Source organism: Monodon monoceros, unplaced genomic scaffold, assembly GCF_005190385.1.
Source record: "Monodon monoceros isolate NGI ecotype Baffin Bay Population unplaced genomic scaffold, NGI_Narwhal_1 Super_Scaffold_21, whole genome shotgun sequence".
In the NCBI taxonomy this organism is placed as follows: Eukaryota; Metazoa; Chordata; class Mammalia; order Artiodactyla; family Monodontidae; genus Monodon; species Monodon monoceros.
In genome coordinates, this window is record NW_021703778.1 from 78110226 (window position 1) to 78134862 (window position 24637).

The 24637-nt window shown below is 38.2% G+C and overlaps 1 protein-coding gene across 2 annotated transcripts; it reads right to left on the reverse strand.

Annotated features, from left to right (window-relative positions):
• Positions 1-324: 324 nt before the first annotated feature.
• Positions 325-16981, reverse strand: RCN2 (reticulocalbin 2). Of its 2 annotated transcripts, none has more exons than XM_029236281.1 (7): positions 16615-16981; positions 16129-16234; positions 13366-13562; positions 6083-6196; positions 2691-2787; positions 1678-1820; positions 325-1157 (listed from the first exon to the last, which is right to left on the reverse strand). In XM_029236281.1, exons 1-7 carry the CDS (start codon positions 16780-16782, stop codon positions 1005-1007), a joined length of 978 nt encoding a protein of 325 aa, XP_029092114.1. In that variant the 5' UTR covers positions 16783-16981; the 3' UTR covers positions 325-1004. The 2 variants fall into 2 exon arrangements, with proteins under 2 accessions (XP_029092114.1, XP_029092113.1); XM_029236280.1 differs by having other exon boundaries at positions 341-1157; positions 1678-1817; positions 16615-16928.
• Positions 16982-24637: the final 7656 nt, after the last annotated feature.

Consider the following 24637-nt stretch of genomic DNA (forward strand, 5'->3'; position numbering starts at 1 on the left):
CTGCTGGTAACTAACCAGCTCTACTGGTGATTTCAACCTGTGTAGTTCTTATGATTATTTCTAGCCCCAAATAGCAAGACCACATTTGCCACAATAGCAACTGAAATGTGTCAGGTGCACATTCAATTATAATGATTCTTTTATCTAGAAAAAAAAAAGGCAAAATAAGAATATGCAGCAAGAATATAATTTAACAGAGTTTTGAGAACATTCACTCCCCAAATAAAATACAGGAATGGATGAGGTGAAGTAATGTATAATACAACAAAACTTTTGCTAAATTCAAGGTTTACGTGAAAGATTAAAGAAAAACAAACACACATATAAAAAGATAGGACATTTCATTTTTAATCAGTCAAAAAAAAGAAAAGAGTTCTGGACAATGTCAAATTCCACACACCATAATGCTATAGTTACACATTAAATATAATTACTATCTATACATATGCAAAAATATAAAGTTCTATTTCATACAATAAAACCTTTTATAGAAACCATTTTAAAATTAAGCAGAACTTCTCAACATTAACATGTGAGGCATAAGTCCTTCTAAGGTTCCTTTAAAGGTTTTAAAACAAAAATGCTAAAACTAAACACAATGTCCTTCTGTCAGTTCCCAAATTAAATCTACTTAAAACAAAAATTGATAGCTCAGTCATATACTACTTAAATAACATTGTTCAGCCACCTCTAGAATCCTCCATTTTTTCAAGTATGGAAACAGAACTCAAATATTCCATAATACAGTACTAAACAAATGGAATATTTAGGAAAGACTATGTTGTCATATGGCACAATATTGTTTCATTTCTTCAATATGTTTTGAAATAAATATCAGGTTTTTGTTTTACGTTTCTTCTAAAAGGCCAAAATTTTAGTGTACATTAATCTTGACTGTGGTAAGACGTAAGAATGTAAAATATAACATCAACATTTTATCACAAAAGTAAAGCTGGTAACAAACTATAAAAGGAGCCAGTACTCTACTCAGATATACCCAGGGATTAAAGCTCATCGTGATAGAAATATTCATCCTGAAGCTGTCTGCCATAATCTGTGGCTTCGCTGGTAAGAAACAAGTCCTGGTTCTCCAGAATCTCTGCTTCAGACAGCTTTCTGTCACTATTCAAATCCACTTCATCAATTAGATGAAGAGCCTTTAAAATAAAACAAAACAAAAAGGTGTCAAGTGTAATAAGCATTTTCGGCAAGATGTTCACATTTTAATGTGATTTGATTTGTCAAAACCATTCAGGTATGCCAAGTACTCATTATTGTCTAAGTATCTAAAAATATTAACCATTGTGACCAGGTCTGTCTACGGAGTCTCTCATTACCTCCTTCCTTAATTTCTGCTGGGTTCTGCCTCCTCCCAACTCAAATCCAATTCAGGATATCTCAAAGTAAAGCAAAATTAATATAACTCATTTTGAGCCCCTATAGGTAAATACAAATTTTTATTATTCTATTGTGCTATCAGATTAATACATGATACAATCTTAACTTCTTTGTCCCCTTGAAAATCTAAAACAGATCATAGATTTAAATCAATAAATAGCAATGCATTATTCCTAAATAAATAACTCCACTACTTCTTTCTTTGGCTTAAGATTTTGAATTTCCTTTACTACCAGTACCACCAATTTGGGGATGAGAGAGTAATTCTGTAACACTTACCTCTTCTTGTGCAATGCCTTGATTGTTGGGTACTACCCAAGACAACAGCTCTTGGGGATCAAGCCTGCCGTCAGCATCTTTGTCATAATCATTCAGGAATCTATCTTTCTCAACGAGTATCCACTCTGGATCTTCATTTGCTGCTTAATATATTAAAAAAAAAACCCAAGAACATAAACATGCATATGCAAGAATATCACATGTATCCAATAAGAAGTTTGGTATACCCCTAGAATAAAGGAAATGAATTTAAAGCTCACCAAATAAAGGAGGCCCAAAGAAACAGAGGTACTTAACTGAAAAGTCCTGAAATAAGTATAAACTCTATAGTAATTTTCAAAAGTGATACTCAGAGTTTTAAAATTGTTGCTTATTATCACAAACTAGTAATTTTGGTAACTGCTGCTACTTGTTCGGATACAGTTTTCCCAAGTTTGAGCTAGGTAATGTTTTTACGTACATCATGTGACTAAAGCTTCCTGCGTGCTCTTACAAAGCAATGCCATGTGTAATTTTAAAGTGACATTCACAATAAGTGATGCTCTTAAGCAACAATTCTGAAAAGACAGCTGCTTTCAGAAAAAGCTGCATTTAAAAACTCCTCAAATTTCAAACACTCAGTAAGCCACCTTCCAGTCTTACTCCAGTATTTATAGGATTCTATATTTTCTTCTCTTTCAAGATCTACATGCAAGGGTACAGAAGTCTATTTAAAAATATCAACCTTTACTTCCTCACCCATTTGGATTAATGATTACATTGTATTTGTTTGAAAAGGAATAAAAATGCTTGGATCTAGATGTGGAACTAAAAGTAAGTAAAAACAGCATTCTCAGATAAGCTTTAAGTTCCTTTGTTTCCCTCGTATTTTACTGAACTTGGCAGAACAAGGAGGAATCAGGCCTAGTTCTTCTTCCATTTTCCTCTGTCAAACAGAACTCTCAATGAGCAAGACTGTCTTTCAATTTCTTTCTTCTTCCCCACCCCCTTCCACACATCCCCAAGCTACTTACTTGGGTCCTGCCTGTAGTCACCAAGAAATTCTTCCAAACTAACAAATCCATCACCATTTTTGTCATGTTCTTCTAAAGCCTCTTGAATGACAAATTCCTATTGCGTGTCCGTTCACACACACACACACAAAAAAAAAATTAGTCACAAAAGTTTCAATCCCACCACCATCTGAATCAATGCTACTACAGAACTTATTTAGGAATAATTATTTTGGTTGTCCATAGTTGCAAGACAATCTTTCTAAACACTGGAATTTAGAAGCAGGAATAAAACCCCAAACATTAAGTAGCTTAAAATTCAACATCCTTAAGTTTCTATTATTGAGCACTCCACTTCACCCTCCTGAACAGCCTCGGCACTAAACTCACACTCCTATTTTCTGCACATTACCCTCCTTCTGAAGAATGACGTATCTTACTACCTTTGTGCTTTAATTCCACTTTCCCTCAAATCTATTAACAACCCCAAAAGAACCGTTGTCTCAGATGTCTTTGAATAGAGCTGCTGTTCTACCCTCAGACCTGAAATGGGGCAGTCCCCTATAAAACCTCAACTTCCCTGCTTCTTCTTCTACCAATCTACCCTATCCACACCAGATTGCCCCCAAATCTGTTCCTCACGCTTACCAAGGCTTCTTACCAACCACTCTCCTCTGACCCAGAGACCACACCCTTTCTCGTTATACTTGACCCAAGATGACCCATTTAATGGCCAGCTGCTTCAGTACTTCCCTTATTATATTCCTATATCCCCTTGTACCCTCTTCTTATTATGCCAATCCCCATCTAGTATCAGACTCACTTCACTTTCTCCTTTATTCCAGAATCAGAGAAAGATACAAAAATAGAAACTAGTCCTTGTAAATTAATTTGCCATTTTGGTGGGGTCTCACTGCAGCTTGGAAGTCTATCTCTGCCTCACCTTCCCTAACATACACTCTACAGCTGTTTTTTGAAACCTCCATTTTCCTTGGGCCTCACCCTAACTCTCTCCAATACACTCTTGACAAAGACCCTCCTGTTTTTCTAAACATGGTACAGGTCTTCTGAAATGCTTCCTTGTTTCCCAGTATTGCATCCTCACCTTTAATTACCTCTATATATGCCTTTTCCTCTCATCATTTTAGGCCTTTGATCTCAGCAGTTAAAGCTCTCTCCCCCTCTTCTCTAGGGTGAAGCCCTCAACTGTCTTCCTAGATCCCATACTGCCCCATTTCCTGAGTGCTTTCTTTCACTCTTAACTCCAGCCTCTCCCAAGGCTCCAATCTCTTTTTCACTAGCTCCTTCTTCTATGCCTTTAAAAACATTCAAGTCCCCAATGACTATGCTGCACTCTTTAGCCACCATCCTGGTTTTTCTTTTCCTCTCATAGGTTATACCTTACTGTTCTCGTTTCCTCATTACCTACTGCCACCCAAATACCTTTCAATCTGGATTCTAGCATCCCAACTATAATGAAATGTATTCTCAAAAGTCTACCATTCTAGTCAAACCCAGGGGCTTTATCTACATCTGTATGAAATAACACTGAAATACAAGTTGTTGGCGTTTTTTAAAATCAAATATTACAGATTTTATATATAGAAACCAGGGGATCTTAACCTGGATATCCAAAGATTGGTTTTAGAGAGAGGATCTGAGAATCTCTTGAAATTATAATCCAATACTTCACGTGTATGAGCATGGACATACATAGGATTTTTCTGGGACACAGTATATAGTTTGCATCATTATTTCTTAAGGAGTCTGTGACCCAGTAGAAGAATCACTGATCAAAATGATTATTCCTCCATTCAAGTAATCTTCTTGGGAAACAATAGTTTGCATCATATTTTTTAAGAAGCCTGTGACCCAGTGAAAGAATCACTGATCAAAATGATTATTCCTCCATTCAAGTAATCCTCTTGGGAAACTATAGACTTATTACAATAATGTTGCCTTGGTTAAAATAATTTTTGGAACTACGTGAATGAAAATATCTTTAAATTCCAAATTTTAATCCAAAGTAGAATCACTTAGTTGATCTTGTACTCCTGCCTTTTCCTATATCAAACATATCCTTAAAGGGAAAAAGGGATACGCAAAAACAATTAAGGTAAATAGGAATTAATGAAGCTGCTCTGAATGAGACACCAATTTATGGTCACACACCTTATATGCTGCCATCAAGGCCAACTCAGCACAAAGAACATACCTCCCCATACTGACACACCCCATTCTGCAATGGGCTTTCATTGTTACGCCAGCCCCAAACCTCACAGTCATCTCTGACTCTTGCCCCCCTCCCTTCCCGTGCTTAGTCAGTCAACAATCCTGTCTATGCTTTCTTCAAAATGTTGGTCAAGTCTAATTCATTCCATTGCCACCTTGTATTCCGGGGCCATAACATATAATGCCTAAATTATTTCATTGCTTTCATTGGTCATTTCCCTCCTCAGTCTTCAACTGTTCCTTATTCCTCAATCAAGATCCAACATCCTCTGCCTACCATGCTAGGGCTCAATTTTTGGCCCTAATTGGCCCTAATTAAACAAATTGTGCCAATGTTCTTAAACTAGGTCATGAAAAACATATCTGCAGCCTGGCTAACAAGGTAGCAGCATCTGACCATGACCCATTAAACAAAAAGCTACATCTCCCCTCCCTGAAATGTCCAGGGAACTAAGCCACATGGCTGGAGGCTGATGCCAGGCAACAGACCTCAATATAAATGTTTAGCCTATTTTTTAAAAGCCATGTCTTATATTAATCTTTACCCTCCAATACGATAGTTTCTGTTCTCAAGAAGCTTATCAAGTCATAGGAGGGACTTAATCAGTGTTAAATTAAACCTAGAGTCCAACAAAATTTTGAAGAGCTGGTACTTCTTTTAAGCACTAAAGGGATGAGAGGACTCATTATGCCTAAAGTTGCAAAAACATCATTAGTCATTAGCAGCTGTACTCCCTACCCTACCCCCATACACCCTATGAAAGGGGATCCAAATGTGATACATTTTCCCAGACCAAAAGTTTTCACAAGTGATGCTGTAAACTAAATAGGAGGTTCTAGTGTTACTAATACTGAAACACCAGAGGAAAGTCGGAAAACTACAAAAAGACAAGGAAGGCACTGAAGATACTGTGGTTATGAAACAGAAACTAGCCAGGGAAAGACTGATGCTCATATATGTTACAGAGATTAAAGAAAACTCATTCCTTACCTTCTTCCTCCCAATAAGCACACCCCACCAGAAAACCTCCTTCTTCCCACTCCTTATCTTAAGCAGGGAAAACTAGATCTTCCTGTCTCTCAAAATTCTGTTTGCCATACAATTCATTTTAATTACTTTGTAAAAGCAAGTTTTAAAGTTTTGGTCATTCAATAGTCATCTTGAAATGTTTCTTCCTTACCGTCATGTAATCAACTTCTTCAGGATGCTCAAAAGCAATAAATTCTTCAAGATTCAAACCAGGACCTGAATCCTGGTTAGCTTTTTCAAATCTCTTCTTGTCCTTTAAATGAAGCTTTGAAAATTAAATATTGAACACGTTTAAAGGTCTCATCCATACCATAACATCATTAAAAATACTTCGAAAAATACAACTATGTGAAATCTAAAGTACATTTACACCCATTATCATATTTTATCTTCACATCATCCCTCTTAAGGTAAGTTGGGCAAATAACAAACATTTATTAGAAGCAGTACAGAGACACAGGCTCTAGAGTCAGAGAAACTCAAGATCTGAATTCCAGCAATGCCACTCACTAGCTTATTACTTAGGGCAAATTGCTTAACCTCTCTGGTCTCCTCACCTATACAACTGGGATAATCTGACACCAAAAGCAAAAATAAACAAGTGGGACTACATCAAACTAAAAGGCTTCTGCACAGCAAAAGAAACCATCAATAAAATGAAAGCTACTGAATGGGAGAAAATATTTGCAAATCATATATAAGAGGCTGATATCCAAAATATATAAAAAACTTGTACAACTCAATAGAAAAAAACCCAAACAGTCCAACTAAAAAAATGGGCAGATCTGAATAGACATTTTCCAAATATATACAGATGGCCAACAGGTAAATGAAAAGATGCTCAACATCATAAATCAGGGAAATGCAAATCAAAACCACAATGAGATATCACACCTGGCTGTTACAAAAAAGACAAGAAATAACAGGTGTTGGTAAGGATATGGAGAAAAGAGAACTCTTGTGCACTGTTGGTGGGAATGTAAATTGATGCAGCTACTACGGAAAACAGTATAAAGATTCCTCAAAAAATTAAAAATAGAACTACCATCTGATCCAGGAATTCCACTTCTGGGTATTCATCCAAAGAAGATGAAAACACTAACTCAAAAAGATATATGAGCCTCTATGTTCACTGCAGCATTATTTACAATAGCCAATATATAGTATGTCCAATCACGTAAGTTAGTTTACATGACGGGCATACACTGTCACGTGCGTGCATCCTCTACAAGTGGTTGTGCTTTTGTGTACTTTATTGTACAATACTGTATACAGTACAGTAGTACAGTATCTTTATTTCAAGCCCAGGATGTCCGGAAGCAAGCGTAAAAGCAGTGGTAATGTAGCTGGTACTGCTAAGAAGCACCAAGCGATAACAATAGAAACAAAAGTGAAAATAATTGAGAGAGTGGAACGAGGTGAAAAGATGGAATTGGAGGCCCAGAGAAAGGATGAAGAGAGACAAAAAGAAGAAGTAACTAAAGAACTGAAGAGATTCACGATACAGGAAATGGCAAGGGGATTTTCATTATTTGAGGAGGCACTGTTACTTTTCGAGGCACAAGACCCAAACGTAGAATGGTACACGAATGGTACACGAATGGTACATCAATTTGCAGTAGCCGTTCAGAGTGCAACCCAGTGCTACCGTGTCATCTGTGACAAGAAAGAAAGAGCTACTACCCAGATATCACTGGATCGTTTTTTCAAGACGGTAGATAGAATTGAATCCAGAAAGCAACCAGAACCTGTGGCATCAGCGTCAGGCGTGAGTGAAATTGCAGCTTGCCCTCCATCTCCTATTGCTGACGATCCTTCAGCTCTACCATCTCCCACCTCCTCTCCCACCTCCAGTCAGTAACTCTTCTTGCCTGTTCACTCGGTGCCAGCCCCTGTGTGCCAGCTGTTGTACTGTACCGCTGTACTTTTCAAGGTACCGAACTGTAAGATTAGAAATGTTCTCTTGTTTGTGTTTATGTATTATTTGTGTGAAAAGTATTATAAACCTACTACAGTACAGTACTATATAGCCAATTGTGTTAGTTGGGTACCCAGGCTAACTTTGTTGAACTTAACGAGCAAAACAAATCGGACTTACAAATGGAACTCATTCGAATGTAGGGGACTTATTATTCAGCCATAAAAAAGAATAAAATCTTGCCATTTGAGACAATATGGATGTACCTTGAGGGCATTATGCTAAATGAAATAAGTCAGAGAAAGACAAATACTGTATGATCTCTTATATGTGGAATCTAAAAACAAACAAAAAACTCCCCCCAAACCAAGCTCAAGACACAGAGAACAGACTGGTGGTTGCCAGAGGTGGGGAGGTGGGGAGATGACAGAAATGGGTGAACTGTTTTTTTTTTAGTTTAAATAAATTGAACAATTTATAATAAATAAGAAAAAAAACCTCTGTTAAGCAACTGGGATGAGAATTCCTATCAAGCAATTAGAAACCTTAAGTATTAGGTATTAAACAAATGTTACATATTACTATTATTGATAGAAAAACTGAGATTAAAATAAAATGATTTATTGAAAGGGATGTCAGGAAAACAGCTAAAATATGTTGAACTTGGATCCTCCCTGTTCTTTCTACAGTACTACACACTATCTTCTTTAACAGTCTCAATAATTTTTTTAATGTCCCCAAAGCAATAAATTTAGACTATGTATTAATTCTTGGTATGTCTATTTCTAACTATTTCTGGTCTTCAAAATGACTTTTCAAAAACAGGTTAACAGGTTTCAAAAAATAGTCCTTTAATGAGAATACTTTTGATAAATGTACATAATATTTGGAAGTCTACTCTTTGTAGGCTCTTTACAGTGCTAATTCTGTATGTCCAGATAAAACACATCAAAAGCTGAAAAGGGCCTATCTTGAGGTCGAGGTTAAATAATCATACCCTTTTCTACTTTCTCACACCCATCTTCCTTTTTTTCCCCCAAGTACACTCTGATAGGAAATCAAGAAGTAGCAGCTATTAGGGACAAGGCTGCTTTTAATGAATTTCTCAAAGGTAATTCTGTGATTAAGAGCCTTGGAAGCCAATAGTGGCATATTGCTAATCCTGCATAAATTCTATTTTGAGAATTTCTGGGAATAACTTTCTATAAACTTTAAGTGTATTAAACTGCACATTTTTGAAAAAGTACAATTTCAAATATTTTAGAAGCTCTTAACTTATGTGATTCACTGTTGAAAAGAAATACTCTTTTCGGTTTTTTGGAATACTAGAGGTTAGGTAGCAGTCATTTACTGAAACACTAGTTCTTTTACGATGATTGATTTACAGTGAAGAGGCTCATTTCTTTCCCCAAAGAATTTGTCTTTTAAACATCCAGATTCCACTAGCCAGTTATATTTACCCAGTCACGACAGGGGGAAAACACTGTTTCCAAATAGCTGTTTTAACTTAACATTTCATAATTTTAAATAATTAGACCAAATAATTTACATGTCATGTGCAGGTTTAACATGGGGAAAAGTAGAAAAATAAGAACTTGAGGTACTTTGTTGAGTCAATCAAGTTCTTTTTGAATAAATCACTATTCAAAATACTAAGTGCTTAGATTTCCTTATGAAAGAACCCTTCAATTCAGAGCAAGAGGTCCATGTTTCAGCAGAGGGAGCGGAATTTGGCCAAATTTGCCTATGGAAAGAAAGGATCTCTTTCAACAGCTAAGATTTCTTTAAAAAAAAAAAAAAAAGGTATTTTCTGGTTTACATTTCTCAGTTTTAAAAATAAAATGAAATAATGTGATTTTTAAAAGTTTTAGTCATTTGAGGAACACAATTTAAGAGACTCATATTAAAGAAGCCAATACACTGAAAGACGTTTTTCAAAGTGGCAAATTTCTAAAAGAGAACAACAAAAGACTATCAGTTTCATAAAACCTCAACACTTTTCTCTTCTGTATAAAGACCTTGTGTTTTAGTCGAGAGTAGGAAGTATTATACACAGTAGTAAAAAGATAGAAACTACCATACTCGTTTATTTTATATTGTAATAGAAACTTGTGAAGAACAAAACTGCCATCTTTTGGTAGACTAAAAATTTTACATGAGTAAATATGTAACCTGTGATACCAGAAAAAAAGCCTAGGTCTTATTCTGATTAACCACATGCAAGATAATATCTTATATAAATAAATGTTGCTTATACATGCACATTCAGCAGCCGGCTTTAGAAGTTAGAGCAATTGAGCTTCTGCCAGGTTGGTCCTCAAACTTTAATTATCCTGCTTAAAAGTGCTGACTATACTTGTTCATCAGATCATAAAGAAATGCTTTTTCAGACATTTCACAGCCTGAGAGGGTCATTATTCCAGGCTATCTGTATTCTCTATATGAAACATCAAAAATAAGATAAAATTCAGGTATCAAGTTGATTTTTGTTTATTATTAGGCTTCCATATAGAAACATTTTATTTTATTTAGATATCCAATTACTTTTTATGATTATTTTATGGTATAATGTTTAGTCTGTTACTTCGATTAAGACCGATTCATTCTTCATCCTTGATTTTTTATTTTGAATAATAATGCAGCTGTGTCTGGGTTCATCTTTACACTCCACATCCACTTTTAGTGGGTTATATCTATATATATCAAAATCTAATAAAGTATTATAAATAGAACTTCATGCAGAGACATATTCCTGTGTTGTCAAAGAATAACCATTAGGACTCCCATTGAGAAGTGTTCATTTTAGGGATCCATAAATTCCTTTAGGCTATTAAGGTCCATCTAATTCATTCTTTAAAAGTAGAGTCTTATAATCAACATGTACTGAGTACCTGGGTGGGGAACATAGCATTAGAACTAGACATCTTTTAAAAGAAAAACTGTTCATAAATACTTTATATTAACAAGTCATGTACCTCTTCAAAGTGAAGATTTTCTCCTCAACATCATGTATTATTTCATCCCACACCCCCAACCCCCAAAAGAATACAGATTTTAAAAACCACACACGTTTCTTATTTTTGATGGGATGCTAATTGAATCTTTTGAGTGAAAAAAAAAAAAAGGACAGAATCTAATTCTAGTAAGATTTTAAAATACTGTATTTAACTTCTGTATTATTCTCTGGAAGGGAAGTCATAGTATCATACCATGGTCTGGTTTTAGAAAAGTCTTGGAATGCGAATGATGCTTTTAAGATGAGTTAATTCCTATAGTAAAGGAGAATAACTAGTAGACAAATCCCAGATCTCATTATTATCATTTGTTTTCTTTTTAGCACTAAGTAGTGAAAAGACTGATTTGCACTCTTTTCAGTCTGCTGTAAGATGAAGACCCAAATAAGGAGAAAAAAAGGAGCAAAGACATTTTTCCCCTATATATTAAATCCTAACTAATCTAAAGCTGATATAGTTAACAAATGCTTAAACAACTTTCAAAAGCTGATTGTATATAAATATTAAAGATAAACATGTGAATCACACCTGCTTTCTTCAACAGTATTCTTTCAAATCAACACAGAAGAGTTTACCAGTCCAACTGCTACTCTCAATATTTATTACTGTTTCTCCATACTATTATCATTCCCATTTTTAGATATGAGGAAACTGAGGCATAAGGAGGTCTGACTTAACCTAAAGCTGCACCACTGTTAAGTGGTCTGCCTGAATGTGAAGCCAAGCAGACTGGCCCCAAAGCTGGAGCTCTTAACCTCCACACCAGTGGTGTAGGCATAGCATATGCATAATCATTAGCAGAGAAACAACCAATTTTGAGTTAGTGATGGCCTACAGAGTCCAAGTGGACAACATGATTCTAAAATACATAGCATATACACTGATAAAATATGGCCATGGTAAAAACTAAAAGGTAGATACTAATAATGGGATAGGTAAGTTAAGGAATAGAGGAGCCTCAAATGTTTTCCAAGCACCCTTGATTAATATTTTGGGACACAACATTTGCAACAAGGTGTTTGGTTTTATTTTTTCCACATACAAAAAACTCTTTTAAAAAAAGTCTTTACGGCTCCCCTGGTGGCGCAGTGGTTGAGAGTCCGCCTGCCGATGCAGGGAACACGGGTTCGTGCCCCAGTCTGGGAAGATCCCACATGCCGCGGAGCGGCTGGGCCCATGAGCCATGGCCACTGAGCCTGCGCGTCCGGAGCCTGTGCTCCGCAACGGGAGAGGCCACAACAGTGAGAGGCCCGCGTACCGCAAAAAAAAAAAGTCTTTAAAATTACCTCTGAAGTACAACAGTATTTGAAATAGTAATTTCTCAAGCTTATAGTAATTTGTCTTAAGAAGTTCCTAGTAATTACTAAGTAAAAAGTCTTTAAAATTACCTCTGAAGTACAACAGTATTTGAAATAGTAATTTCTCAAGCTTATAGTAATTTGTCTTAAGAAGTTCCTAGTAATTACTAAGTAAAAAGTCTTTAAAAGTTCCTACTGATTCCTAAATATTGTCTTCCTCAACTCTGCTTAAGAAATATATTTCAACAAATTAAACAATGAGACACAACAGAACTCATAGTGATACTGAATCTTCAAAAATAAGTTATTTTAAATGGTGCAGCCACTATAGAAGACAGTATTGTAGTTCCTCAGAAAATTAAAAACAGAATTACCATATGATCTAGCAATTCCACTCCTGGGATATATACCCAAAAGAATTAAAGGCAGGGTCACGAAGACATATTTGTACACCCATGTTCACAGCAACATTACTCACAACAGCCAAAAAGCTGAAGCAACTCAACTGTCCATTGATTGATGAATGGATAAACAAAATGTGATATATACATATAATGGAATATTATTGTCTTTAAAAGGAAATTCCAACACATACTACAACATGGACGAACCTTGAGAACGTTAAGTTAAATAAGCTAGTCACACACACACAAAAATGTTATGATTCCACTTATACGAGGTACCCTGAATAGTTGAATTCAGAGACAGAAAGTCGAGTGGTGGTTGCCTAACAATGTGAATGTACTAAACAATACTGAACTGCACACTTAAAAGTAGTTAAAATGTAAATTTTGTTATGTGTACCTTACCACAATTTTAAAAAATTTTAGTTATTTTATATAAAACTACGTGCTTAAAAATGGGAATAGGCCTCTACAGTCTTAATATAATAATAAAACCAATTGTTCAATAACAAAAAAAGTAAAATATTGAGATACATATTCAAAATACACTAAAAAAGCAACCCTGGAAATGGGGACAAATGATGCAGCTGAGAAATACAGATGCAAGGATAACTGAAGTAGTCCAGAGTAAGAGTCCTAAATCTGGCTAGAAAGGAAACCATCAAAATGACCACTGAAGTGAAACAGGTGATTGCCTAGAGAACAAAGCAATCAATCTATGACCTCAGGCCTCTTGTGCTCACTCATGCAGGAAGGTAAAGTGAACTGATAGGATCAAAAGCTTGTGCACTTGTACTCACCTGCCTAAAAGACTCCTCTTCTGTATCATCCAGAGCAGTGTTCTCATCAAAGTCGATTACGCGATCATACATCTGAATATTGTATTCATCCCACGACACACTACCATCACTGTTTTTATCATATTCAACAAACTGTTGTTTCGCTTCTTGCATAGCATAATGTTTAAAAGACATTTGAATCCATGAACTGAGTTCACCTATGAGAATTTCCCAGAACACAATGAATGTGATAGTAATCCTGATACTTAAACGAGTGAGAATTTCTAAACATTCTTTAAAAGAAGAAAAAAATCTTTAATGTATATAAATAGTGAGTGAGAACTGGCCTAGTTGTATTCATAGAAATAGGAGTAGGAGGTGGGGAGAGCGGTTTGGAGTCTTAAGAATGTTATAATATGTGATCTACACAGAATGTAAGCTCTTTGAGTACAGGGAGTTTTGGTATGTTTTGGTATGTTTTGGAGGTACTCCAAATGCCTAGAAAGCACCTGGCTCAACAAGTATTTATTAAATAAACTACCAATTGGCCAAAATAGCACTTGACTTTTAAAACATATTATCCAAAAAATTGTAGATAACTTTGCTAATTATCACAGATATCTCAGGAAGCACAAATATTTGAATAACTGCCCATTTATTTTAATATGTATTGGAAAAAATAGTGTTCTTCATTTATGAAATATAAAGTTTTCCTTTAAAATACATTTTACATTAACTTGAATCAAGACTATATTAAGGAAATAATAGATAAGTAAATAGGGCCTAAATTGTGAAAAATGTACTCAAGTGACTGAAGTTTGAGAAATATTGTTACAGTACACTCCCTTTAACTATGTCATAAAGCATCTGGAGGAAATTTTAAAAAGTTATGGGTAGCAATTATGATTTATGCCCTTCTTATAATAGCTGTCTGTCTTAACTGGGTACCTGAAGACATAGGGGAAAAGTTTCTAAATCGCAAATGTCCACTTTCAGATCAACTTTTAAAAATCTATCATAGGAATATTTACTATACTGCATTATAGAAAAAAGGGGAGGGGAAGAAAAACATGAATATTTGCAAGGAAGCAAGAGTACCCATTTGGTTTAAAGATAATACACCATTTGGTTTAAAGAGTGGTACTCCTCTATTGGTTTGGGGGAGGTCAGGTGAATAGAAAAGTAAAGACACGTTGTCTCTCCTGAAACTCTAAATCAGGGCAGAATAATTATGGCAACCATGTATTGAACAATTATTATATATCAAGTCCTCTATATACTTTGTCTCTAATCTTCAAAACAAGGCAATTATAATAATTGTTTTACAGTTCAGGAAATTGAGGTTAGGAATTGAGGACTCACGGCTAGTAAGTAGCAGAGTCTAGATTCAAACCTATGTTTGGCTTCAAAGCCCAAACTGAACTTAGCTGTCTCTCAAGAACCTGAGTCCAGTCCTGGCCCTTAAAGTGCAAATAAGCAAAATTCCCTGAACAGTCCTCAAGTGGAATGATCATCATGGCTTAACAGAATACAGAACGAAACAGAGGTCAGAAACAGGGGTTCATACTTCAGCTCTGCCGTAAGGAATAAGTTTACCCTCTCTAGGTTTTGCTTTCTCATCTATAAAATGAAGATTTGGACTAAGTTCCTTTTAATTTTAACTTTTTAAAAAGCTTACTATTAAATATTTGAACACATGTAGGCCCTTACAGATAAATAGCACCAAGTCTTCCAAATCAACTTGTTTTATGTGCTCTCTAGTGTAACAAAAGATGGACCTATTCTTATTGGATAATTAGTCTAAAGGTTCTGTTGTTTGTTTTAAGTACAAGGAACAAAACCTTAATATTCCTGAGGGCACCAATGTGAATACTTCATGGACAACACATCTTGAATTTACTAATTAGCTTATAATTCTCTCTCCAGCAACTTCATTCTTCAGATGCTGAACAGCATTTAAATAAGAGTTATAAGAAAACAGCTCCTGAATTTTTGTTGAGGATCAACTTCGAAAGTTGATCGGGTTCATCACATGAATTAAGCAATGAGGTGAGGCAGATGCACAGCAATTTATTTGGAATACTCTTTTAAGAATCTGTGCATTTCATTTCTGACTCTAGAATCTACCTAAGAGCACTCACTTTGGTTTTTGTTTCTTTGTTTTTTTAAGTTAAGGATATTAAAGACTGAATTAAGTGCAGGAGATATGGGTTCTAATCCTGGCTTTGCCACTCATTGGAGCAAGGCACTTAATGCCTCTGGGCTTCAGTTTCTTACAAAAAGAGGTGGACATAATGATTCTAAGGCCTCTATCAGTTATAATAATTTGTGATAAACATAATTCACATGCAACAGGTCCTTTTCTACTTGCTTATAAAAAGAAGCAAGTTGTTAAGATTCTAGTGAAGCATATATCAAGAGCTATAAACCACTTAATGCCTTAAGAAGGTTTTTAGCATGTTTCTCTAAAATAATCATATTGATATTGATAAAAAGTCATGTGAGGAGCAGGGCGTTTGCTCTAGGTATGACTTGCCCATGCCATGTAGGGTCAGTGATGTTTATATATTACTGGAGAAAGCACTGAGTGTTAGTTGGTATCCTATGTCTAAAGATTTCCAGGTATAAAACCTACTCACCATGTCCTTTTTTCCCTCTCACACAGTACCTGTAATTGATTGGAACACTAGCAATCTACACTCAACAGACACCCTGCTTAAATGTTTGTATTTCTGTCTCCTACAAAGGGCTGTCTCCATTGTTAGTTGTGTAGGACGTCCTTACTTTCGGTGAGAAAGCCATCTGAGTCCAAGTCAATTTTCTTTATGATTGACTTCAGTCTTTTGTGTTGCTCTTCGGGGGTGAGTTTAACATATTCATCGACTTCTTCCTTTGGGGGGTAAGCGATATACAGGGGGTGGTCAAGCATTACTATCAGGAGGGCAAAATGGTGGAGAAAAATAGAGCTACCCTTGCCGAGGGCTTTTGGGGTGACCCACACCTGCTCTCCAAGGCCCCTGCCCCCTACACAACCTCAGTGATTCTGCCTCTTGTAGGGAGGGTAGAAGGGATCCGGCTCCTCGGCCGCGCTATTTTCTCAGCCTTACAGCCCCCGGGGTCCACGGGAGAGTGAGCTGCGCCCCGCCCGGCCCCCATTGTCAGGCTGCCCCGGCCAGGCCTCGCCCGGGCGCCCCCTTTGTCCCGGGACAAAGCCCGCGGCGGCCGCGCTGCGAGGCCCGGCCCTCCCAGCCCCCGGCCTGGCCGCCTCACCTTGCCGCCCAGCAGCGCCTCGCGGTCGTAGTCGGCGCGGTGTTCTCCCTGTGGGTAGTGCAACTCCTCGGCCTCCCCGGCGCCGGCTGCCGCGGCGCACAGCAGGAGCAGCCCCAGCGTGGCGGGCCTCGGGCCCAGCCGCATCGCGCCGGCCAGCTGCGGACACATAGAGAGGTGAGGAGGGAGGCGGGAGGGGGCTCAGGCCGGCGACGGCGCTCAGCGGGCGGCCGCAGAGAGGCGGCGCGCGGTACGTGGGGAGGGTGGAACCGAACGCGAACAGGGCCGTGGCCTCCGTTCCTCGGCTGATCCCTGGCTAAAGCACGAGCGACAACTGCGGTGATGCATCAGGCGAGGCCGAGGCCTATATAGCCCCGGCGGAGGGGCGGGGCGCCAGGCCGCGCCGATGATTGGACCGCACGGCGCTGGGGCCGGGCCGCGGCGATGTGGCGGTCTGCTGCGGGCCCAGAGGCTACAGGAGCCTGGCGGTCGGGGCCGGGAGGGGAGACCCCCGGAGGAGCCTTTCCTTGCGCCACGACGCCCTCTAAAAGACACGCCCCCACCCCACCCCCGCCCTGTCTCTTTCCGTCAGCCTCGTTCCTACCAGAAGCCCCCTGTCCACTCCGTGTATCCGACCCGGTTTCCATCAATAAGAAAGGCTGGAGATTTGGGTGAAAATAATACAGTACCTAGGAAAATCTTTGTTTTTGCCAGTCTTTAATGTATCAGTACTTATTTATTTGACCAGAGAAGGACGAACGAACCCAAGTACTTAAGCCAGATGTTTGTATGTGACGCTCAATTTCGCGACTTACAAGTTCTGTGACCTTCGCCAAGTTACTTGGCCTTTGAAAACCTGTTTGCTCATTTATAAAATGATCATAGTAATAAGACTACCTTAAAGGGTTATTATGAAGATTAAATTAAAATAATACGCGTTTAGAACAGTACCTGGCACATATGGTAAAGTGTTCAAGAAATGTAAGCTTACATCATGCTGCTAGAAAAGCAAAAGATGGTTGCGCAGAAGGAATAGTTTAGTAAGTACCTAGGAAATCCTTTGCAGATAGAATGCATGTGCACGTGGTTTTTATTCCATGTCTACCTACAGTTCTGTGTGATTTCTGCACCTCATCCCAAGCACAGTAAACTCAAAGTAATTTGTAGGCTGCAGCTTGAGCCCTTTTCTTTCATTGATTGGTCCACTTAAGATCAGGCCTTTTCACACAGAAGAAAAGGCTTTCTGGGTCCTCTCACTTCTCACAGTCTCTGTTTGGATTGGGTGCAAGAATTCTGCTCCAGACTGAAAAACTGAATGGGCACAGGTTGGACAAATTTCCTGGGTCAGGCTGGAATTTTATTTTTTTAATCAGAGACCATTGAAAAGTTTAGAGAACAAAGAGTAAGTTCAGTGGGATCTTTCCAGTGTTATAAAGATCAGCACAGAATAAAGTTTTAAGTTTCAGAGTGTAAATATAGGCAACACTTCAGGGTTGATTTCTCTAAAACAAACAATTAAAAAACAAAAAAGAAAAGAAAAACTTTTATCTTTTTTTTTTTTTTTTCGGTATGCGGGCCTCTCACTGTTGTGGCCTCTCCCGTTGCAGAGCACAGGCTCCGGACGAGCAGGCTCAGCGGCCATGGCTCACGGGCCTAGCCGCTCTGCAGCATGTGGGATCTTCCCCGACCGGGGCACGAACCCGTGTCCCCTGCATCGGCAGGCGGACTCTCAACCACTGCGCCACCAAGGAAGCCCAAGAAAAACTTTTAACACTTTTATTACATTTTAATTTTAACTTTAGTTCTGGGCTTTGAGGTAGTCTGTGAAAAAAGAAGGACTAATGTCACAACTCAGTTTTGCACGTATTGTTCTCCAATAAGCACAAGGTAAAATTTGACCAGCTCCTGATGTGATTCCAATTACAAAGGGTAGGATACAAGATATGATGGAAGTTCTTCTGAACTCAGGATCTCCCCAGATAGAGGCTTTGGGGCAAAGGAGATCTAATGATATCTAAAGAGGTGCTGTTGGAATGAACAGTATAAATGTCTGAGCATCAGAATGTCTGGGTCCTGTCTTCCCTCAGCATCTAAACAGGCTCCTTTCCTTCCTTGGGCCTATTTTTTTTTCACCTGTAGGAAAATGATTGTGTTAGTTCAGAGAATCTTAATTTGAGATCTTTGGCTGCTAGGTGGGTCCTAAGTGGTGTGATAATCTCAAAATCCCGTGCAAAATTTTGTGCATAGTACACTTTTGGGGAGGAGGTCTATAGTTTCGCGTTCATCAAAGTCTCAAAAAGACCCATGTGGCAACCCTTCTAGAAGCCTCTAAGCAGCTCTTCATCTCTTAAAATCCACAATTTTATTATCTTGGCAGTTAGGATAGTTAGGAAGCAGATTATAGTAAAGACCTATGCTTAAGAGAGGCAAGACTGATCCACTGTCATTACTTGTAATTAATCCATTTTATTTAGAGAAAAATAAGTATCTACAACAAGCAGCCTGTCAATAAAAAAGGCATTATGAGAATACAGAGATCAACTTTCTTGACCTATAAAAGCCAGAGCATGTGGCAAATACGTTTTCATGTAGATTTTTGAGGTGTAATTTACATACAATAAAGTGCACAAATCTTACATGTACAGCTCAACGAATTTATACATATATAAACCTGTGAAGACTGTACACCAAAAGTCTCCCTCCTGCTCCCCAAATATCACCTCTGCCAAACATAGTTACTATTCTGACATCTTTCATCATAGCTAAGTTTTGCCTGTTCTTGAACTTTATGTAGATGGTGTCATACAGGATTTAGAACTACTAATCAGGGGACTTCCCTGGTGGTGCAGTGGTTAAGACTCCGCCTGCCAATGCGGGGGACATGGGTTCAATCCCTGGTCCAGGAAGATCCCACATGCCACGGAGCAACTAAGCCCGTGCACCACAACTACTGAGCCCGCGTGCCCTAGAACCCCGGTGCCGCAACTACTGAGCCCGAGTGCTGCAACTACTGAAGTCCGCATACCTAGAGCCCATGCTCTGCAACGAGAAGCCACCACAATGAGAAGCCCATGCACCACAACAAAGAGTAGCCCCCACTCGCTGCAACTAGAGAAAGCCCGCGCACAGCAACAAAGACCCAACACAGCCAGAAAAAATAATAACAATAAAAAATAAATAAAATAAAAATTAAATAGAAACAAAACAAAACAAAAACCTACGAATCATATACCCTTCTGCCCTGCTGGGAAGCAGTATGGAAAGAGCATAGACAATTTTGGAATCAGACACACAGAACTTGAATCAGTCTCCATAGCTCACCCACTTTGTAACATTGAACAGATGACTTAATCTTTTAAAAATTCTATTAAAAATGTAATAATAAAAACCTGTCTGATAAGTCTTATGAGAGTAGTATATTAAATACTCTATGTAAGGTGTCTGGCTCATAGAAGGGGCTCAAATTTTTAAATTTTTCTTTCTTTCCCCCTAGAAAATTTCCACTCCACCTTCCAGACCCAGCACAAGTGTTTCCTAAAGGAGGCCTTTTCTAACTCCCTACCAAGCAAAATTGTTGGTCTCTCAAGTCTCTTTGTTCCATTATTGTGCTTTGTATGTTCCTCTGCTACAGCATTTAGTACAGTCTACTGTAGCTATTTGTTGATATTACTACAAGAATTTGAGAGTCTTGAGGTCAGGAACTGTGTGTTTTCACCTGTATTTCATCAGTGCCCCTACTAATAAGAGGAACTCAATAAATTTTTGTGGAATGAATGAATTCTGCTCTGTTGGCATTCTTTTAAAAGTATGTACTACAGATAGCAGAGTTAGCTTTGAAACTATTAAAAGAGGGAATTTGTAGATTTTGAGTTTTTTAAAACGTGCGTTACAATGAATAGTGGCTTAAGAAACAAAGCAATACTTACTGAGTATATTGGTATGGACACTGTGTTATAGGCCCATTTCCATGAGAATGAATGAGATTTGGCACAATACACAACTTATGTGGAAAGGCCAACAAACTGAATGAATTTGTAGCTTTTCCAAAGTCGGAAAACACAAGACAAAGGAATAGACTACAGGGCAGTGAATGAAGGAACAACTTAGACTGAATGATCACACAATTAGAGGGATTTTGTTGGTTGTTTAATCTTTTATTAGTCTTTTGAGAAGAGAAGGAGATATGAAAATTCCAGGGTTATAGTGGGGTCTTAGAAGATGACAGAAAATATGTAGGTGGGTGGGTGTGTCGTAATACCTAGAAAATATACTAAGGAGTATCCAATACTAAGGAGCATCCAAAAGTGTGTAGGGGGCTTCTCTGGTGGTGCAGTGTTTGAGAGTCCGCCTGCTGATGCAGGGGACGCGGGTTCGTGCCCCGGTCCGGGAAGATCCCACATGCCGCGGAGCGGCTGGGCCCGTGAGCCATGGCCGCTGAGCCTGCGCGTCCGGAGCCTGTGCTCTGCAACGGGAGAGGCCACAACAGTGAGAGGCCCGCGTACAACAAAAACAAACAACAAAAATGTGTGTAGGTAGTCATAAAATTGTAATAACCTATTAGAAATAATTCCAACAAATTCAGTTTGTTTCTTACTGAATGAGATTTCCCTAAATTAAACATGGATCTGTCCCAGTGATCAAATAATCAAATGTAATGATAGCTCCATCCTCAAATAGAAGCCATCCTCTACAACCGGCAATTCACATTTATGGCCCTAAGGCAGTTACACCCATCTTTGGCCCTAAAGGCAGCCCAAGTGGACAGATAATAGTCAGAGTGCCTTCCCTGACTTGCTCCCTATATCCATTGGGTGACCATACATCTTGGTTGACCTGGAATAATTATTAATCATGTCCCCATTCACACTTGAAAGTATCCCAGAGTGGGGTGATAAATTATAACATCACCTTACCTTTGGGCCTCACATGCAAACTGTCCAGCCCCCTCCCAGCCCCCCTCCCCAAGTCCCAGGCTTTATTAAGCTTCAGAACCCTTTCCCACACACTTTTCCCCAGGTTCTCAACAATAGGTCCTTGAAGTCTTAGTCAAACACATTAGCAGTAAAAACAAAGTATACAAAGAAGGAAGGGATGAAATTTAGTTAAAGAAGGTAGTGAAAGAAGGAGTAAAAACTGGAGTAACATTGTGTACTAATAAGGAATTTCTTACAAATTATAATGAAATTGATTTTCTTTTGGCATTACTAAACTAGCTCTGAAGACAATTTTGTGAGAGGAAATCCAAAACTGATACGAGCAGAGTGACTTCTTTGAAAGACACCACTTCCTGAACCTATACGTTTTGGAGTGTTTGTGGGAACCAGACGCAGGATTGCTTTATAGTCACACCAGGCCTTCAAGGCTTACATGTTGTTAGATCCAACTGACAAAGAGAAAACGTTCCTACGATTCCAGCTCCATCACAAGACAGTGTTCAGGAACTTGGTGCTTCGAGTTTTTTGATTCAGGATCAACCTCAGGTCTGTGGGCTTTTGAGGTTGGTCGCTGTTAAAAAAAAAAAAAAAAAAAAAAGATTTGTCCTACAATGTAAGTGCAGAAACAAAGGAGTTACACGAGTAATGCATGCTTACTTATTTACTTTAGCAAAATGAGTATACAAGCAAAAAGAAAAGAAATGATCATAAATCCCATTCTTATAAATGACTGCTATAAACATTGGTGTTGAACTTCACAGTTTTTCTGTATGCATTATGTACACTTTTAAAGGCAGATATGCCTTATGCAAAAAATAGGATTAAAAAGGAAGCTACTACTATCACTGAAATAGCCCAAGAAAGCAGAGGAGCATAGCCCAGAATGACCTACAAGGTCTGGGGAGCCCTTAAAACTCCTCAGCAAGTATTCACATTCCATCTCAGGAGTTTCTTTGTGTCAATTCACTTTTGCCTGATTTGCTTTTTCTTGTCTTCTATCTCCCTGGTTGTGTGTGTCCATCTCCCACCACAAGTGTGCTTTACCAGATCCATCTCATCTCTGGGAACATGTAATCTATTTTGGAATTGAGAGTAACAAGCTAGACCTTTGAGTCTCCTCCAAAGTATGACTCCTGGTCTCTACGCTCACTTTTTTTTTTTTTTTTGTGGTACGCGGGCCTCTCACTGTTGTGGCCTCTCCCGTTGCGGAGCACAGGCTCCGGACGCACAGGCTCAGCGGCCATGGCTCACGGGCCCAGCCACTCCGCGGCATGTGGGATCTTCCTGGACCGGGGCACGAACCCGTGTCCCCTGCATCGGCAGGCGGACTCTCAACCACTGCGCCACCAGGGAAGCCCTACGCTCACTTTTTACTCATAATACCCAAATGAGATGTGTCTCACATGCCCTGGCTAAACAAACTCCCACCTGGCACTCAATAGGAGAGTAGAATTAAAACACAAATCTGCAGGGAGGAAAGACGGACATGACTGTATCTGTTATTTATTCTATTAGAGAGGCTGGATCTCAGATTCCTGTTGCTCAGGAACTTCTGAAGAGTTCCCACCCATGTGCACTGGGGGAAAAATATCTGTATTCTGAAGTCATTGATTGCAGTTTTCTATATATGTCAATTAGGTAACATCTGCTCATTGTGTGGTGTGAATCTTTTATATCTATACTGATATTTTGTCCACTTGTTTTATCAGTTACTGAGGGATATGTTTCATAATCTCCTACTATGGTTGTATATTTCTCTACTTTTGGTTTTCTCAATTTTTGTTATGCATATTTTGAGGCTGTGTCATTAAGAACATACAAATTTATATTTTCCTGGTGGACTGATACTTTAACATTATGAAATGTTATCTTTACCTTTAATAAAGCCTTTCATCATAAGGTTGTTAGTATAACGACATCAGGGTTCTTTTGATTACTGGTTGCAAGTATACATTTTTCTATTCTATTCATTCACTTTCAGCCTCATTGTATTTTTATACTTAAGGTGTATTTCTTGAAATCAGCCTATAGTTGAAGTTTTACATTAAGTCTTAAAATCTTTGCCTTTCTAATAGGAGTATTTATTCTATTTATATTTGATAGAGTGACTGAGAGATTTGGGTTTAAACCAACTATCTTACTATTTGTTTTCTACCTGTCCAATACATTCTATGTTCCTTTTTCTCTCTTTTCTTTCCTTTTTAAAATAAAATTTAAATTAAAAATTTTTTTATTATTCTATTTTTTCGTCTATTAACTTGCTAGTTGTACATTCTTTTACTGTCTTTTAGTGTTATAAAAGAGATTATAATATGCATCCTTGACTTAATGGAAATTTCTCTAATATAAATTAGTACTTTTCCCAATTCTTGAACAATGCAAGGATTTTAGAACCCTTTAATTACAATTTACTACCCACCGCATACCTTACTGCTATTGTTGTCAGGTATTATAATTCTTTCTATATGTTAAACTCTATAAGGTATTGTTAATATTATTATTTCATAAGTCAATATTTATTTAGAGTCATATTTATCCTAGCAATTCTAGTAGGAGAGTCATGGTGAAGACCGCTTGGGTTCTAGAGCAGAGTCATGACATCTGTAGCAGAGAATTTTATTGAAGCATAGAGTTAAACTCTATTTTAACCTTGAAAAGCATCTAAAATTATGCTATTGTGCCTTGGTAAGGAATGAACATCTGACTATGATGACATTTTGTGAGGATGGGTCTCTATCCTTCTTTACCTTAAACCAGCAATCATTGTGTGGTACTGTGTCCCCAGTCAGTACAATACATGGGTCTGAGAATCAAAGAGTGGAAGCTGGAGTGACTCCACTCACCATCGCTCTCAGAAAACTGCTTGAAGAATTTGTTCTTCCTAGCCCCACAATTTTTAGGTCCTGTGGTTCTGTAGATCCTAGTTTCCAGAAAGAGGACTCTTCCACCAGGGAACAAAGAATCCTACTTAACTTAATACTCTGACTGCCACCTTGCCACTTTGGGGTCTTTGTGCCAGTGAAAAGGAGCTACCACCTTGTGGGGGGAAACTGACTTTGATATCATGAGGAGGTAGGGCTACTGCTACATAA

Coding starts and splice junctions, on each gene's coding strand:
- RCN2 (XM_029236281.1), bottom strand. CDS start 16,782: ATGTGTCCGCAGCTGGCCGGCGCGATGCGGCTGGGCCCGAGGCCCGCC. Junction 13,563..16,128: donor AGATGGCTTTCTCACCGAAA/GTAAGGACGTCC, acceptor AAATTCTCATAG/GTGAACTCAGTTCATGGATT. Junction 6,197..13,365: donor AAGAGGAGTCTTTTAGGCAG/GTGAGTACAAGT, acceptor TAATTTTCAAAG/CTTCATTTAAAGGACAAGAA.